The 19,442-nt window shown below is 44.4% G+C and overlaps 1 protein-coding gene across 1 annotated transcript in view; it reads left to right on the top strand.

Annotated features, from left to right (window-relative positions):
- The window catches only part of AGK (acylglycerol kinase), a 338,473-nt gene that overhangs the window by 43,976 nt on the left and 275,055 nt on the right, over positions 1 to 19,442 (top strand). The window contains exon 6 of the mRNA XM_078671853.1: positions 1,354 to 1,386. Coding sequence (XP_078527979.1) covers positions 1,354 to 1,386 — 33 coding nt within the window. The remainder of the gene's footprint in view (positions 1 to 1,353; positions 1,387 to 19,442) is intronic.

Here is a 19,442-nt window from a genome sequence, read left to right as displayed (position 1 = left end):
TAGGGCGCATAGCCCCACAGTCTGTTAAATCTGTTTTTCGTTTGAGTTGTGATGTTTTTACCCCTTGTATCCTTCTTGATTTATAAACTGTAAAGCGCTCTGATACCCTCGGTGATCATGTTCGCGCTATAGAAAACGTTTTAAATACATAAACAGCACTATGTATCGTGCCAGAGAGCACTGCTGTTTTCTGCCGGCTCAAGTAGACATTCTACTCGAGCGGCATCTCCCTCAATGTCAATGGCAGATTTCTCAATGTGAGCAATCGCGACCTGCTGCAACTGCCCGCGGTGAGAAATCTCGCCGGTAGGAGGTCTAGAGCGTGATTTTTTTTTTTTGTGTGTGTGTTTTTGAGTGCTCGCCAACCTACTGATGGCAAGCTGCTTGAGAGAAAAAACTCCACTCCGCGTCACGTCGCTAAGTTTTTCGGAACTCTGCGCAGAGTGCGTTGTGTGCAGAACTCTGCCAATCGAAGCATAATTCTTCGCCCAACCCTATTAAAGACTGAGTTGTGGCTAATATCTGCAAAACCACTCAAATTCACCAGTTATGGATAGTAATACGCAATACACATGCCATAACCAGCGCTGAATGTCATGAAGAATACAGTACTTTGCCAACGTTACAGGAACTAAAGACACACGGAAAAGAAAAAAACTTGGTGGGTGTCTTGTTTTTTTAACATTCCTAATATTAACTGGCAAATTACAGTGCTTCTCAACGAGAACTATAACCTAGTTATGAGTATGCTCTTCTTTTAAGAGGTTTTCTGTGGATTGTTTACGTGGTCTCACACCCATGGCCACACCGCTGCCGCATGGTTTAGGAGGCTTGTGAGGACTTTTTGGGATAAATATACATATTTTATTAACTCTTCTGTATAATGATATTGTAACCAAATAAAATACAACCTTTAGTATAATGCCTTCTTTCACTCTTCCAGGAAGTGATGGTAGCCTTTCCCTGTATAATGATCACATGCAGACCACTGTTGAATTCTTGAGGAGGAGAGATGACAATAAATCTGGGAAACCCAGGTTTTTAAAAGTCTGTGTCCACTCTGTGTATCATTCTTTTGCTGAGTAATCTGCTGCATTTCTAAGGTTTGTTTGGTGGGTGTATACAGAGGTTTGCTGTTATTCTGCTAAATGCCTATACTGAGTGGGTGCAACCAACCCTGTTTCACCTGTATGTCAGATCATGTGATGATGGAATGGTATTGATGTGTACTAAAATCCTTTGTCCTGGCCTGTGTGATACTTCTTAATTTATTAAGGTGTTGGTGTAAAGCTACAAATATTTAATCTTTAAGTGATTTCAAGCATCGCTAATCATGATATGTTATTATTTCAGGTTGTAACAGGACTTCTTCGAAGAGCTGATCAGGTAAAATGTGCACTTTTATTTTTCCATTATGAGTAGCGGGAAAACAGCTAGTATTTATGACCCTCTCAGCTTCTCTGCCCTTGGAATTACCACAAAATTATGTATTTCCAGTGGTGCGGATCTACTCCAGATTCCATTTTTTGGGGAAAAAGCATATTGGATTACTGGATTACTGATCTACACGTTTCCCCCAGTATTTCCAGCAGCCAAAGTGTCTAGGTCACCTCCAGGGCCCTCGCCAGGAGGCCATTGCAGCTTGAACCACCCATTACTGCTACCAGCGACAGAACCTACACAACTACTAACGATAACACTACTGCAAGTGTGATAATTCAGACTACTTCAGGCTCCCAAAACTAAAAGAATGGTTTAGTGGAGGTTTAGTCGCTTTTAATTTTTTTGGGATTAATAAACAACTCTTGTTCTGCCCTTGCCTAAATTACACATACAGTGTCACCATGTGGCAGACTGTCATAAGTGCTGGTGTTCACAATTAAGTGCTGGTGCCGAGCACCGGAAACCTCTGGCTCAAATTAAGCACTGGTCTAGGTATAACATTTGAGAGCTGGTATGTTCCTATCTGTTGTTATCTTGGAAGTCTGGCTTGACTTTAGCTTACGTGGATGAATATACATGTCCCTGGAGGATTACACTTACTTAAATACAACGTGTCTTTAAAAATGATTTGTGTATGTGAAATCAATTTGCATGTTGATACAATACGTGCAGATGATGCATCGTTCCCGTGTATATTGATGAGTTCTCATTAAGTTCTCATTAAGTTCATCACAGCTAAGACTTCCACCAACGCTAATGATATTTTCCTTGGCGATTGTATTCTGCACTGGAACGATCCCAAGGATACACATGTCAATGCCATCAAAGACCTCTTGACTGATCAAGCCCTGACCCAAGCCTGCTCTCTCCCGACTCATTCAAAAGGGGTCACTCTTGACTGGATTATCTCCAAAGAATCATCAGCCAAACTCACCTCCATAGACCCATGTGACTGGTCTGACCACCACGCCATCACCTTCTTTCTACCTGGCACCCACAAGACCAGGGCACCGTAACCTGTGATTCCCAAATGCTGGATCAGAGACATTAAGAACCTGGACCGCAGGGAGCTCGAGCCTCCTTGAAAATCCGGCCTCCCCCCGCATATCACAACAGTCAGTGGCCTAAACGATCACTACTCTGCGACTATACTGAACATCTTAGGTGATCTAGCCCCACTAAACCTGAAAAGAACCCAAATCAAAGACAGAAAACCCCTGGTTCACAGGATCCCTCAACAATGAGAGGAGAGCCCTTCGGCAAGCTGAAAGAACCTGGAGTCAGCACCCCTCTGCCGCTCATCTAAAACTCCTAAGCCAAGCCAGAAATGTCTACAACAGGAATATATTCAATTCTAAAAAACTGAATTAGAGAATGCCGAGAACAGACCCCACAAGCTCTTCGAACTGGTCAAACACCAATCCAATAAACTGGCCAAATCATCGAAAGAAACCCCCAACCCTCTAATATCCTCAGAGGAATTCTCCTCTCTCTTCGCTGACAAAATGTCAGCCCTTGGCAACGAACTCCGCTCCATCACATACCTGCAACCCCTTCCTGACCCGCCTCCTTCTACCGCAACGCCCTCACAGGCTCCACCCAAAAATAATGCTCACTGGACTGACTTCGAAGTCTGTGATGAAGACTCAGTCTCCAAAATCCTTTCTACCCTAAACCCGAATAACCATTTTAATGACCCGCTCCCATCCAACTGCTTTGTTGCTGTTGCCCAAGCTATTATTCCAAGCTGGACTGCAATAATCAATGCCTCGCTCCGGCAGGGAATGATACCTGACTCGATAAGTCCTCCCCATTCTGAAAAAGCCGTCGCTGGATCTAGCCTCCCCTAACAACTTTCGACCCATATCCAACATCCCCCTCCTAGCCAAAGTCTTGGAGAAGTGTGAGCAACAGCAGCTAAGTCAACATATCAACAACTTCCACCTACTCGATGGCTTCCAATCCGGATTTCAACCTGGGCACAGCACTGAAACCACCATGCTCCACATCGTTGATGATGCCCTCCAAGCCTTTGACCAAGGCAAATGCTGTCTTCTAATCGTCCTGGACCTTTCCTCTGCCTTCAACACGGTCAACCATGAAAAACTACTTGAACGCCTCAAACTCAGGATGAGATTGGAGGGCACAGTTCTTGAATGGTTCAGGACCTTCCTCCAAAACCGATTACAGAGATTCCTAATCAACGGCAACCTATCAGCACCATCCCCGGTCACGGTTGGAGTCCCTCAAGGATCAACCCTTTCCCCCACCTTCTTCAACCTTTACCTAGAACCGCTCACCGAAGTACTACACACGGCTAACATCTCTTACAATATGTACGCTGACGACACTCAGATATACATCAAAACCACATCTCTTGAAGAGATTGTGTCCCTGAATGAAGCTCTGAAACTCACTGTCCAATGGCTCACATCCAATCAACTCAAACTAAACTCAAAGAAAACAGAATTTCTCCTTATCTCCCCTCCCAACACCAACCCCGAGATCCAATCATGGATTGAAGCTATCACAGCCTTAAATTGCCCACCGACAATCGTAGATTTGGCCAAATCTCTTGGAATTAACCTCGACAGCAACCTGAACATGCGGGGCCACCTTAATTCGATGGCCAAATCAGCCAGATTCCACCTGAGATACCGTAGGAAATTGAAACCCTTCCTCGATGCTCCCGACCTAAAAATGGCAGTCCAAACACTTGTCATTTCTAGATTGGAATATGGCTGTTCTACCCTCACTGGTCTACCCAAGATCTCCCTTGCACCTTTAAAAGCCTGCCTCAATGTGGCCTCCAGACTACTTACCGGCACAAGGAAATTCGAACATATTTCTCCACACTTAAAAGCTCTGAACTGACTTCCCCTTGAAGCAAGAATACAGCTCAAACTAGCATGCATCACACACAAGGCTTTATACGCTTACTCCCCTGCATACCTTGCACAGAAACTTGTGATCTCCGGAGGAATCAAAAACTCCTGGTCGGCCAGAGACCTCTTGCTCCAACCGGCACGCTTTTGGAGGAAAAAAACATACAATCTGGCCTTCTCCAGGGCTGCTCCAAGAATAAGAAACTCTCTCCCACCTGCCATCAGATGAATCCCCTCTCTGGCTCGCTTCAAAAAGGATGCCAAAACCTTCCTGATGGGTAAATTTCTCGCTTAACCTCAGCCTCATCCACCACTGTGGCCCTGATCTTTGGCTGCCTACTGCCTCCCTTCGGATTACCTAATCACCCCACCAAGAACTCTGGGAACTTATCTCGAGTAATTGTAAATGTAACCTGTAAATCTATTGTCTCGCTTTTAATAACCATGAATGTAATCTGTAAATACGTGCCCTCTCTCTCGGATGTATCCTGCCCCTCTCCCTTCTACCCGATCCTTTATCTGGTGATGCTGAGCCTGTCTATGCAATGCTTTGTTTTCCTGTAAAGCGCTCTGATACCCTAACGGGTCAAGTTTGCGCTCTATAAAACACAAAATACATAAATAAATACAATTAAAGGTTTTTCATGATTGACATTGCATTGCTGCAGCTCTAATTCCTCTTATTCTCTGTCAACTTAATAGTCATTATCCTTTAAGGCATTGCTCCTATCAGGTAATCAGCGAATTGTGTCCGAATGGTTAAAAGTTTTTTTTGTGTAGAGGGTTATCCAGTAATATACTGTCAGAACGCCTTTCAGAGGGCCACAGAACAAATAGGGATTCCTGTTCTGAGCCCACCGTGGGGGTTGAAGCCTTTGACTCCTGATATCCCAGGCCCTGACTGTAGGAAAGTAGGATCTTCCTAGCATGGTTATCCCCTCCCCTTTTTGCCTGGTGTCAGTGTGTTTAGACAGTAGTTTGTCGGGATCCTGCTAATGAGGACCCCAACAACTGTGTTCTCTTCCCTAAATTGGCTTTGATAAGTACTGTGGTACCTCCACAATTGGCTACTGGTGTACCCTTATAAGTCCCTAGTATATATAGGGCATATGTACACCAGGGGTCTCCCATGGGCTTCAGCATGTATTGTACCACCCATGGGAGTCCACTTAAACTCTGACTACAGGCCTGCCATTGTAAACTGTGTGGGATGGCGCTTGCACCCCTCACAACAGATAAAGGTATCCTTCTATCTGATGTCACTGCACTTAAAACCTATAAGTGACCCCTATGGTGGGCCCTTCAGTCCTGATGGCATGGTGCTTGGTTACAAGTTTGAGGGTGCCCCGGCATGAGCAGGACACCCTCACAAACCTCGGAGTCGATTCTCTAGGCTTTGGAAGTGTGGTCAGCCATTTTAAGGTATATAGTGGACATCAGTCATTACGGAATGTCTAACTATATGATGGCTGCACTGAATCTGGTAATGTTTGGTGTCAAACATGTTGGAAACATACCCCAACACGATCCCTTGTATGGGGCATCATTGGGGGATTCCCCCTCCCACCCTTTACTCCCAGTAATAGGTTTTCAGGGCCTGCCAGAAAGCTAGTGCTGTTGCCGACCACATAGACGATTCTGCCCTCCTGCTGCTTGTAGGAGAGTGGGGTCTGCAATCCCATGGCCACCCCAGATTTTTGCTTTTTGCTTCACTGGTTTACGACTTTCCCTGGCTGTGGGCCTGCCAATCAGACCCACAGCCCAGCTGTTCTCTCTCTAAATTGACAAGCATGTACCTTAGGTGCATTTACCAATTGGTACTGGGCCACCTTATCAGTCCCTGTACAGTATACCTTAGGTATCCAGGGCATAGGTGTACCCAGGGCCTACCAGGGGCTGCAGCATGTATTATGCCACCCCTGGCTGGCCACCCAAATCTGACACAACTGGCTGCACGACAGCTGGGGAAAGGTGGTGTAAACACCCTTTGCTTTAGATATAGTATTCCTATATCTAACCCTAAAATGGACACATATATTCCTATCAGTCACTACTATGACAGGCCTTATCAATCCTGAAGGCAGAGTGCTTGGATTTATGTGAGATGGTGCTCTGGCATGAGCTGAGCCCATTTGCAGCTTGCGGAACCAAGTCCTTATAGCTGTTCCATGATAACGCTATACCATATACTCTTAAGTGCATTATAATCCTCGCGGTTAAATGCTAACTTTGGCATAGCATTATCAAAACATGTCGAGTAAGGTGTCATACGAATTGGAATACTAACCCCTCGCCAATTCTGGCGACGGGGTTAGCATTCCACCCTTCTAGAGGGACACAACATGCCTGTAACTGTAAACCCCGGTTAAAGTTAACTCAAGCCTCAGCATCACAAAATGGATGCTGCCACCACAGACACACGTCTGACCTCCTGCTGCTGGGAGTCCTTCCAGCGAGGGTGGCTTGGACAAAGGGTTTCTTGCCTTGGGAGGTGATAGCACCACCCCAGACAGGATTTTGTGTATTAGGTAGGGCCAGGCTGAAAGGAATGAGACATGCCTGGGGCACACAAGGTGCCCTGTGCATACACCGGTTCCAACCAGTTGCTGGGGCACTCCAGCCCCAGCTCTGGCGGGAAACTGGACAAAGGAAAGGGGGTGTAGCCACCCCCCTTCCTGGTCCCACCCAGGGGAGGGACCTAGTCGTAGTGCAGCCCCCTTTAGCCGGATAAAGGTAGGAGCTGGTCCCATTCCAGATTAGATTAATCTTGACAACCTTCCACGAAGAAACTCTTGACCTTCGACCTCCTGATCCATCAGAAGACTGAGTCAGGGAGTGACCATCCTGCTTCGCAGGCACCATCAAGCTTCTGTGCAGTTTGCTGCAAAGTCCTTCCTCCCAGGAATCCGACGACCCAGCTCGACAAGACCCAGACCTCCTGACCTCTCTGACCTCTACCCACATCCACAGCACAGCTGAGACCCGTGGGTGCGACGAGCAACGTGGAGACGGCCATCTTGAAGAAACCTGCACAGCGCTTCCAGCACGACCCCGAGTGACCCTCGTGTAAGTGCATCAGGGTTTGAGAAGCCCTACACCGACGCAGCTCCTGCACCAAAGACCAGCCCCCCAGCATCCCTGTGATGTGCGTGGGGCCCTTTTGCCTGGTTGCTGCTTGTCCTGTTGTCTGGTCACTTGCCGGCTGGCTAGTGACCTCTGAGACGACGACCCAAAGAATTCGACTCTGCTAGTCTGGTCCCCCAGACTGGCCCTTGCTTCCTTGTAAAAGAGGAGCACCCCGGACCCTCCTGGTCCGCACCAGACGCCATCTTTGTTCCACCGCGTGGCTTGCATTAGCCAAGGCCTGTTGTCCAGATCGATGATCCGACACCGCCAACAGCAGCAGACTACGTGGGACAGCTCATGCCTCCAGCCTGGCCGTGAAGAGCAGCTCCTGGTCCTCGCAGCTACAGAGAGAAGCGACCCTTCCTTCACCTGAACGCGGCGACAGCTCCTGGTTCCAGCACCGTCACTGGCTAGTGACCAAGACTCTGTCCCCTTCCTTTTCAGGACTTCCATCTTCCTAGTTCCATCCTTGGAACCACCGGACTCCTCCATCTGGCTGCCTGCCAGCAACTTCTTGTTTCAGGCATCACCGGGAACAACAGCAAACCCGACGCAACTTCAACCCTATGCACCCGCAGCCTGTGGGTTAGGTAACTAAAGCTTCTAGGTCCTGAAGTCTGTGTCCACTATCCTAGTGTCCAGGTCCACTGTCGTTTTCCCTCCATCCAGCCGGGTTCGTCCGGAATCCGTAACATTGTAAACTGTAGGATCCATAGACGTTGGTACGCATCCCGCGGGAGAGTTCCCACTCTGCACGTGAGTCCCGTGGGCCTCCTGCTCCTTACTTACCTAGTTTGTAGCGTAGTCCCACCGATCCTCCAGCCTCTGGATCTCCTTACAGTATTTTCTTTCCTCGCATTCCATTGTTTTGAGTATATGGTTTGTCGTGCCCCTAAGGCACTTGTGTAAATATTGTGCGAACTCGTATTCCCTTTTTAGTATTGTCACGTGCTTAGCCCTCTGATCTCATAAAGAGTTCAGAGGTGTTGTTATAAATAAATAGACTGTTTATTTTTCATAACAACCTGTGTGGTGTCCTTTCATTTGGTATTCAAGGGGTTATACTATGGTAAAACAGCTGGCTTCACATGCCAAAAGAGATTAGCCTAAAAGACTGCTTTTGTCCACGCTACTAGGATAGCTGGTCTATACGGTTGACTTTACAACCAATCACCATAAGGGTTGTTTGGACTGATACAAGGTGATCACTAGAACTAGTGAGCATCATATGTCAGGCCAACTTCTCACACTGCTGAGCTGAGCTTGAGTAGGGGAAGGTAGAACAATATGTTTCCTGTCTCAGGGATGTGTGTCCACCTCCCAAACAAGACTTAGATGTATTGGGCTGGGGTGAGGGTGCTTTCCAGCACTGCCAGACTGCTTTGAAGGGCACATTTGGTGCCCTCCTTGCATACTCTGATTTGAGCCAGTTCATTAATCCTTGCCCCCGCTCCGGCATGAAACTGGACAGAGGACAGAGGAGTATCCTCCCCTCTGTCCAGCCCCTCCTCTGAAATTGATTCCTGATTCGTCCAACCTTTTCCATTAGGGTACTAAAGGGCTCCCCTGTGGGTGGGTCCTCAGATTTGTCGTTGAAAAAGACTCATCTCTGAAACCAAGACAATCTTCAGCAGTCTGGACACTTGGACTTTGTTGGACTTCGACTGGAACTGAAGCTGCATCAAGGAAGACTTGCTGCTCCTGGTCTTGCTGTGCTTCAAGTCTTCTGCGTCGTCCGTTTCTGTGCTTCATCCAGGTACTCCAGAAGGCCTGTGGGCATCAAGCAGTACAATAAACAATTGGTCACAGTAGCAACACTTAACAATAAGAAAGAAAGAAATAGTGGCATTCACAACACCAACATCTCAAATGTATCTTCACCTCATCACCAGCTTATTTAGGAAGCCCACGGAACGAAATACACTGCTCAAGGACAACAGCGACCATCCTAGAGCACTGAGGGATTCATTACCATACTCAGTTTTTGCGCATACAACGCAACTGCACACTTAAAGAAGATTATTTATCTGAAGCAAAGGTCCTCCGCTTCAAACTCACTACCAGAGATACCCTAAAAGACTGGTACGCAATGCTCTAAAAAGAGCATGGTACTGCCCCAGAGAATGCTTGAACCCACACCCAAAAAACAACTCAATCGCATTGTTTGTGTCACTACTTTCTCTCCATCATCACACAAACTACGCAAAAGCATACTAAAGCAATGGAGTGTCATCAATGCAGGGATACTAAACCTAGACAGACCCCTCTTGGCATTTAAATAAAGCAAAAACATCAAAGACCATCTAGTCAGGGCCTTACTACCATGTCCTTCCAATACAGGTACACTACACGAACACTGGGGTCTACCACGATTAACAGGACATGCAAAAAGAGGAAACTGCACTGTCTGTAGATTTACCTCTGACTGCAAAGAATGTGTGTTTGGTACCATCAAATGTGCACTCAGAGAGTTCTCCAACTGCAACACCAGCAATGTTATCTATGCCATCTTCTGCCCATGCGACAAGATCTACATAGGCCAAACAACACAAAAATTATGGATCAGGATCTGTTGGCACAGGAGCAGACTCCGCTGCAAAACACAAAACACAAAATGCCCCGTTGGTAGAACATTTCGAAACTCTTGATCACACTGAAGATGACATGCGCTGGACAATAGTGAGTGTGATAAAAATGCCCCCGAGAGGAGCTGACCTCTCCCAACTACTCATTAAAGAGGAATTTACATGGATTTTGAGGACGGGCAGCATCCACACAGGCCTTAACCAACTTGAAGACTGGACGACACTATTGTAACTCCATCCCGTTGCAGTCTTTCATGTCCAAACTCCAAATTTGTTTGAAAGATACCTTGAACATATGCAGATCTCTGGCAACTCTTTTCAATTGAGTACTCACATCAAGTCACTAAATATGTGCAACTGTAACGTCGCCGAATTTTTCACATAAGTCAGTGCACAGTTCTACAACCCCTATTAGTTTAACACCATCAGTCACATACTGGCAATTACTATGTAGAATTTGTCACTGCACCCTACCTCTATAAAATTGCTGACAGCTAGTCACTAGTTTAAATGAAACGGTGCTCATGTTATTGTGAAACTCACATGTATAATTTGTTATTTTAGATCCATTCAATATATATATTTAGATCCATTCAAATATATATATATATATATATATATATATATATCTATATATATATATATATATATATATATATATATATATATCCTCCACAAAGCAAAAAACAGTTCCAATTTTTGCTGTAATGAAAAGCACACTCGGAGCTCGTTGTAAAGCTAAAAATGCTTTATTTAGTGCATAGGTCCTCTCCCCCGTATCCCCTTCGACAGACGCATTTCGCCTTGCGGCTTTCTCAAAAAAAAAAACAAATATATATATATATTCACTTAAAAAAAACATAGGTTTCAGGCCTTATATAGTTAGGAATTAGCCTTTAAAAAAACCTTGCAAATTCACTTAAAAAACCATAGGTTTCAGGCCTTATATAGTTAGGAATTAGCATTTTAAACAGTCACTAACCCATGCATTTAGTAAGACACATTTAATCACTCACTCATACAGTCAGTCACACACCTACTAAATCTTTCATCCAGACACTTATACATCCACTCATTCTTCAATATGTAAAACATATTTAAACTTTACAGAAACACACAGTCACTGGATGATGTCATCAGTGATGTCATCAGTGATGTCAAATGAGATGTCATCAGTGATGTCATTTGAGATGTCATCAGTGATGTCACTGACCATGTCATGAATGATGTAATATGTGACCTCATCAGCAGTGGATTGCGGGTTCGCGAAATATAGTTAGTACAACTAACTATATATATACTAATATATATGTACTAACTATATTTTGCGCACCCGCAATCCACTGCTGATGATGTCCCATATTACATCATTCATGACATGGTCAGTGACATCACTGATGACATCTCAAATGACATCATCCAGTGAATGTGGTTTGCTTCGTTATTTAATTATGCATTATATATATAGCAATTTGCATTGAAGAATGAGTGGATATATAAAAATAAATATTTGGATGGAGGATTTAGTAGCAGTGTAATTGACTGTTTACTTGACCAATTTATAGTGTCTCACTAAATATAGTGGATAGTGACTAAACTGTGTGAATATCTGTATCACTTTGTCACTTGTTGTGTAAACTGGTTCTCCAGTTGGTTACTAGCTATGTGAAAGTCTATATTAGTTATTGATCAGTTAACTGAGTATTTGTATGGGAGAGTGAATGTGTGTCTGGTTCGGTGGGGGGGGGGTGTGACTGCCCAAAGATGTGTAAATAGTTGATTCACTAGATATATGAAGTTAAAACTACATGTTCTAACAGTTGTTTGGGTGAGTGAATATCTTTATGGGTGTGGTGATGAGCAAATATATTTCTCAATGGCACATGTCCAACAAACTAGAAAAATAAAAGGCAGTGTATGTGTCAGTTGTTGTATATAAATAAATATACATAAGACACAATGATTGTGTGAGTGACTGTATGGATAACTGTATACTTGTAATAATGATTTTATAATTCACTAAGTATAACTTACTATCTAAATGAATAGATGAAGTTGTGTTTGTATAAGTGTGTAGCTAAGTAAATATGTAAGTATGATCCATTGTTTGCATAAGTGAGTAGGATGACTTCATATGTGAATAGGATGTGTGCTGGTGTGTAATGTCGATATAGGTGTATAAGTATTTTTGATAGGGTTCTATTGTTCATTGACAGCATGTATGAGTGAATCTACAGGTAAGTGATTAGATGTGTGTATACATCTATGAATCACTGAGTGGGTTTTTAGATACTTGTATTGCTGTGACAATGGATTCAAATATGATACTCTGTATTTTACAAAGAGTGATGAAAGATTTTACTAGTGTATGAAAAGGTGTATGTGATTGTCACGTGGATGATGTCATCAGTGATGTCATTTGAGATGTCATCAGTGATGTCACTGACTATGTCATGAATGATGTAATATGTGACATCATCAGCAGTGGATTGCGGTTGCGCGAAATATAGTTAGTACAACTAACTATATAAGAGCAATTTCAATGGTTTTGTATGAGTGAAATGTCCAGCTAACTATAACACCCCTAAAACTTATATTTTTTTGAGTGAATTTAAAGGTTTTTTAAATGCTAATTCCTAACTATATAAGGCCTGAAACCTATGGTTTTTTCAGTGAATTTGCAAGGTTTTTTAAATGCTAATTCCTAACTATATAATGCCTAAAACCTATGGTTTTTTCAGTGAATTTCAAAGGTTTTTTTAATGCTAATTCCTAACTATATAAGACCTGAAAGCCCACCAGGAATCTCCAGTATGCGCCAGGGGACTGCATTGCAGAGAGGTGTAATGAAGCCACTCCCCTTTTTACACCTCTCTGCAACGCAGCCCCCTGGCGTATTTGCAGAGGGAGAACTAATTCCACTTGCATACTGGGGGTCCCTGGGGGCCAACTAGCCCACCAGGATCCTCCAGTATGCGCCAGGGGGCTGCATTGCAGAGAGGTGTAATGAGGCCACACCCTTTTTACACCTCTCTGCAACGCAGCCCACTGGCGCGTTTGCAGAGGGGGAACTAATTCCCCTTGCATACTGGGGGTCTCTGGGGGCCAACTAGCCCACCAGGATGTTGCTTTGCCCCGGAGGGCGGCAGTCCCCGGGGCAGTGTGGGGGTGATTGGGCACCCCCCACACTTCTTTATCACTATGCCCCACGATTTGGTCCCCCTGGGGGGTAATTTAAAAAAAAAACATACCGGGTTTAAAAAATATATATATTTGGCCTTGGGGGTCCTTGTGGGACCACCTTAGCAGGCCTAGGGGGTCAGGGTGTTTCTACCCTACCCCCTTTTTGTGTTCTACACATTTGTTTTTCTGCTTTCTTTTGCCTCAGTCTAATGAGCACAAGATGGCTGCCAACACTTCCTGGTTTGGAGTGTTGACAGCCAATAAGCATGCAGCTTTCTCGGAAAGGTACACGCACCGTCCGCATACCGTACGCGTACGTACGCGGACCCGTGCGCGCACCCCGCGATTTATTTTTTTTGCCTTAGGGGGTCCTAGTGGGACCCCCTGAGCAGGCCTAGGGGGTCAGGGTGCTTCTACCCTGCCCCCTTTTTGAGTTCTACACGTTTGTTTTTCTGCTTTCTTGTGCCTCAGTCTACCGAGGCACAAGATGGCTGCCAACAATTTCTGTTTTTGAGTGTTGACAGACATTGGCAGCCAATCAGCATGCAGCTCGCGCCCGCGAAGGTCCGCGCACGTATATATACATATATATATATTATAGTTAGCTGGACCTTTTACTCATACAAAACCATTGAACTTCCCCCGTTATAGTTAGTTGTACTCACTATAACTCGCGCGCCCGCAATCCACTGCTGATGATGTCACATATTACATCATTCATGACATGGTCAGTGACATCACTGATGACATCTCAAATGACATCACTGATGATATCACTGATGACATCATCCAGTGAATGTGGTTTGCTTTAATATTTAAATATGTATTATAAATACACTACTTTGCATTGAAGAATGAGTGGATATATAAATATAAATGTGTGGATGGTGGATTTAGTAACCGTGTCATTGATTGTTTCCTTGACTAATTTGTAGAGTCTCACTATATATAATGTGCAGTTACTAAACTGTGTGAAAGTCTTTATTGCTTTGTCTTAATTGCTATGTTAAAGACTATATTTGTTATTGGTTTCTTAACTGAGTATTTGTATAGGTAAATGAATGTCTATGTGGTTTGGTGGGGGATGTGTGATTGCTATAAAATGTGTGATTAGTTCATTCAGTAGGTATATGAGGTTAAGACTACATGTTATAACAGTTGTTTCAGTGAGTGTATATGTTTATGGGTGTGGTGGTGATGAAATATTTCTCTCAATGGTACATCTCCATTAAACTTGAAAAAAAAGGCAGTGTATGTGACAGTTATATCTAATTAAGTGTGTCTAAGACTTAATGATTGTATGAGTCACTATATGGATAACTGTATACTTGTAATAGTGATTTTATAGCACACTAAGTGTGAGTTACTATCTATATGAATAGATGAAGTGGTGTTTGTATAAGTGTGTAGGTGAGTAAATGTAAGTATAATCAATTGTTTGCATAAGTCAGAAGGATGTCTTTATAAGTGAATACAATGTGTGCTGGTGTGTAATGTTGAAATAGGCGTATAAGTATATTTGATAATGTTCTTTTAATTATTCACTGCATATAACACTGAATCTATAGGTAAGAGTTTAGATGTGTGTATAGTTCTATGAATAACTGAGTGGGTGTAGAAATTTCTATTGGTTTGTCAATGGTTTCAAATATGGCACTTTCTATTTTACAATGAGTGATGAAAGATTATACTAGTGTGTGATGAGGTGTATTTGTCACATGGATGATGTAATCAGTGATGTCATCAGTGATGTCATTTGAGATGCCATCAGTGATGTCATCAGTGATGTCACTGACCATGTCATGAATGATGCACTTTTTGTGACGTTCCGGTGGCACAGAAGACTGAGGGATATTTATCAGGCAGGACTAAGCCACTTTTTGTGGCGTAATCCTGCCTGATTAATATCAGTCCCTTTAACGTAGTGTCCTGCATTAAAGGGCTGTGCAATGGGTGTTGCTGGGGCGTTCCCAGCAGCATCCATGGACTTGAGTAATTTATAGCATCCTCAAAGTCAGTCTTTCAAAAATTCCAAAGTATAGGACATGATAATCCAAATCCAAATGTTTCTCAAGAAAAGTTATAAACCGTGTCCGTGGGTCATATCTGCCCAAATGCCGACATTCCGAACGATTGAAAATGACTTTTCTTGAGAAACATTTGGATTTGGATTATCATGTCCTATACTTTGGAATATATATATATATCCCGAGATGGTTCTCTCTTAAAGTCACGTATTATGTGCAACTAGCCAATCTTTCACTAAACAGTGTCATTCTATTGAATCTCAATGTTCACTTTCATCATCCACATGTTTTTCCGTTTACCAACTGTTCCATGCATGTATCCACCACCCTCACTCCTTAACTCTCCACTCCAAGATGGCTGCCCCGCGCCACTGGTCACATGACCCAGCCTAGACATCCAGCGTGTCAGCCCACAACCACCCTGTGACCCATTACGTCAGTCACATGATCCTCATATCCCCGCCTCACACACTCATCGGTCCCCTCGGATTTCATACACATGCCTCGCTAAGACCGCATCCAAGGTAAGCGCCTGCCTTGCGTCTCGTTTCACCAGTTATTCTGACCACAATAGAAATCCGGCACTACACAGTTACCACACTCTGGTCTCCCACGGTAAGTCTTCCCAAGCCGCATTTCTTCTCCCGACGATTTGCCATGTTAACCCAATACCCCCCACCAACCACCCCTCCATTTTTCTGCAGGTTAACACGCGTCATCTGCAATCCGGCTATTCTATCTTTTGCCTTGCAGCACAGGGCCCCACTTCAGGTATTGAGTTTCATGCTCTGAACGCACTTTTTTGATCGGCCTCACAACGTATTCCTTCACTGATATACGCACAGGCGCACTGATCAGACCATTATTTGGGCGAGATGCTTCTGGGCTTCATTGGCAGTTCACCTTATGCACAAGCTCTCCTTATGCATGGAATGACTTAATTGTAGACACTACTCCATCTCCTACACACAATCTCCACCAGTTATTGCTACTCATGCAAAATGCAATATAAAATGTTAAAAGTGGTATATGTGTTTTCTGCCTAATTAATCCCTGACTCACCACCCTATACGTTGTTCCTTTTTCCCCTTTCCTTTCCTTATTTATGTTCTCCTTATTTTAGTTAATTGTTAATGTACAGTAATTTGCAGGCAATTGTTTCAGGCACTTTATCTGATAGTCCTGATGATGATCCAATATCTTACTGGTAAAGATCGAAACGCAGTCGACATAGTTGTCAACCTTATTCACAGTGATTCTCGTGTTTGATATTGTGTAAAGGTGACCTCTCTAATTGTTGTTTCAAAGTCTATATACTACTTTATAGAAACAACCACAATCTGCCTGAGCCATTTTACTTTGTTTGTCTGTTTTACATGTGGGTCTAGAGATACAGGCTTGTATGCCACTGTCTCGCAATTCTGCTCTCTTTCTTAAACTATTTCGCATATTAAAACTGCCTCTATCCGGCTTGATAGTGGCAGAAATCTAGCACTGACTGGGTCTATATTTATTATATACACATTCCTCATTTTCTCAGGAATCACTGTCTCTTATAAAAAAAATAGTTCCCAAGATCCCTGACCTATCCTATTTGGGTTCCCTTGTTTTTGTTTACACACACTTATTTTCAAGGCATAAATCACTTCTTATAGACAACTCAGTTGTTCATAAATGCGGAACATGATTATATACGCAACATTGGTGCTGTGGTGTGGGAATAGGTAGGGGTGTTCTGGGTCAACGTGAGGGAGATTGAAAGGGGAGAGGTAACATGACATATATACATTAAATTTACATAGTGAAACCTGTTAAGCCTATAACAGGCCAAGTATTCCAGTGTATACACATAGCACTATAGAGACACTGATAATGAATTACAGTTGTCAGAGCTTGTATGAATGGTGTGTAGTAGTCAAACCACGTCGAATCAAGCTGTGAAGCATAGGGGACTGTTAGCTTACAGTCGTGCACTGAAGAAGGAAGGAGGAGGTTTGCCATTTGACTGCATGGGATCAGTTGACCCAGAGTCCCATTACGGATGTCCGTACGTGTACTCATGACTGTAACTTTCCTGCTGTCTATTTAGAGCATTTAGGAGCCCACTTACCTAGACTTCACAGTCTGATCCGACATGCTGTTTGACTGACTGGGTGCTCTGTCGCACTGTCCTAATGAAGACCCAACACTAATGACTGAACCACCTAGAACATTTTAGGGGCTTCCCTGGGACCATGCGGCCTTGTATCTGGTGGGGGAGAGTGGGGGTGTAGGTTATCTGGTGGGGGAGAGTGGGGGTGTAGGTTATCTTCCATCTGTGGGCATAGTACAATCTAGATGAGGTGAAGGTAGAATTGGGCCACAGTGTGCTATCAGTTAGCCTGCTGGGTATCAGTTGCACCACATTATGTTGTTGACTTTGTATGTGTGCGATTGCTTTCTGTACGGACCTGCCTAATATCTGTTGCATCGCGTATCAGTGCGGAGTGAGTGAGTGAGCGTGTGTGTGTGGGAGTGACCGTCTGTGGACCACCTGTGATTCACGACACTGGCCGGTGGTGTTGCTTTACACTGTGATTTCTTGCCAGAAGAACACTGTCTGACATTGGTTTTACCTGTGCGGTTCAGCCCACGGGGCTGCTAAAGAGTGGTAGAATTCATTGTATGTACATATTACTGACAGCCGGGGTGTACCCTTCAATTGTGTTGTATTGAATTATAAGAATTACGAGGGTAGGCCTGGAGTTGACAACGTGTCGCACCGAATAAGGGTGCGGGGTATGGGGGGCGGGGGTGTTAGAATAGGATCTGTTCCAAGTGGGCATATTATTGATGTCATTTCAGCACTACTAGTAACATTTCCAAGTGTGATTTATCCCCCGAAATACATGATTTTTATATTGTGTTGATTATTGTGTGTGTTGAATACAAACGTTATTTACATACATCAGGTGTGAAGTCTCTTTTGTGACGCTCAGAATATTTATTGTGAGTGAGTGCTGTGCCAAGGCTTTACGCAATGCCTCTGTGATGAGCCTGACTGCTCAATGCCTAGCTACCCACGGGTGAGCGCAGGTTATACAATGAGTATAATCACCCACCCTTGACAAGAGTGGTACGTTCTGCCTGGCTAGGACATTGCCCCAGCCAACCAGAAAGTGCCTGTTCAACACATGGTACTAATGATATTGTTTTAATTACCATGTTCTAGGTTTCGTCCCTATTTATGAATGTTGATGTTGGCCCAAGGCGGCTTATTAACAGAAAACCGGTTCTAATGTACTGAAATACCTTCGGGTGAGACGTTCCTATAGCTACTTCAGTGGTTATTGGAAGTGTCAGTCTTTGAAAGACATCTCTAGTCGGCCATTTGTGGGCCACATCAGTTTTTATGTTTCGCCTGGCGATCCGCTGCGCAGGCGAAATCTTATGTTGGAACAGTATGTGCCTTTGTCCCGCCTCTCACTTCCATTGGCTAGCTCCATAAATGGAGGCTAGCCATTGGAAAAGAGATCTGTCCGTCATTAACATAGCAGTTTCGTGGGCGTTCCGGCGATTTTTACGCATCCCGCCCCTTTGTTGCCGTCATGCAGCGCTGGGTGTTGTCTTATTTTTTTTTCCCAGGATGTTTGCGGTCGACATTTTTTTCGAGAAGCTAGGGCGGGCGGGTGGGTCCACGTAATGCTCCTTTCTCGTCAGGAACCTCCTGCAGCCTCTCCCTGCCCGGCCAGAGCCGAGGACATGCAGCCGCGGCATTTCTCCCCGTCCCTTCCACCCCCCCTCCCAGTCCGATGCCTTCTCTTTAAATACCATTCTGTGTCTACTCCACTCCTGTGCGGAAGAGCACAAGGCGATCAGATACGCCGATGAGTTCATCTCGTGAATCACGAGACTGTTGCGAAATGGAGCCGGCCTTGTCACACTTCCCGCCAAACGGCCACTGTGTTCTTGGCTGGAGGCTCTGGTTTACGCACCACGGCGAAACAAAAACGGCGACAAACGGCGAACCACGCGGGCAGCCGCTCTAGGCATGCCAGGACCTCCCTTCGGCACAGACCAGCGGGGCACAGCAGGAGGGAGCTGCTGCCGGACGTCATGTCATGCAAACAGCGCTCGTCCACCCACTTGCTCTCAATAGGGTTCCATTAAAGACCTTGTGAGCCCTTAAAGTACCTCAGCGGAACATGTAGCAC

The sequence above is a fragment of the Lissotriton helveticus genome, chromosome 1_1, assembly GCF_964261635.1.
Source record: "Lissotriton helveticus chromosome 1_1, aLisHel1.1, whole genome shotgun sequence".
Taxonomy (NCBI): Eukaryota; Metazoa; Chordata; class Amphibia; order Caudata; family Salamandridae; genus Lissotriton; species Lissotriton helveticus.
Note: the sequence above shows the minus strand (reverse complement) of the source record. Positions and strands in the feature narration are given on the sequence as shown.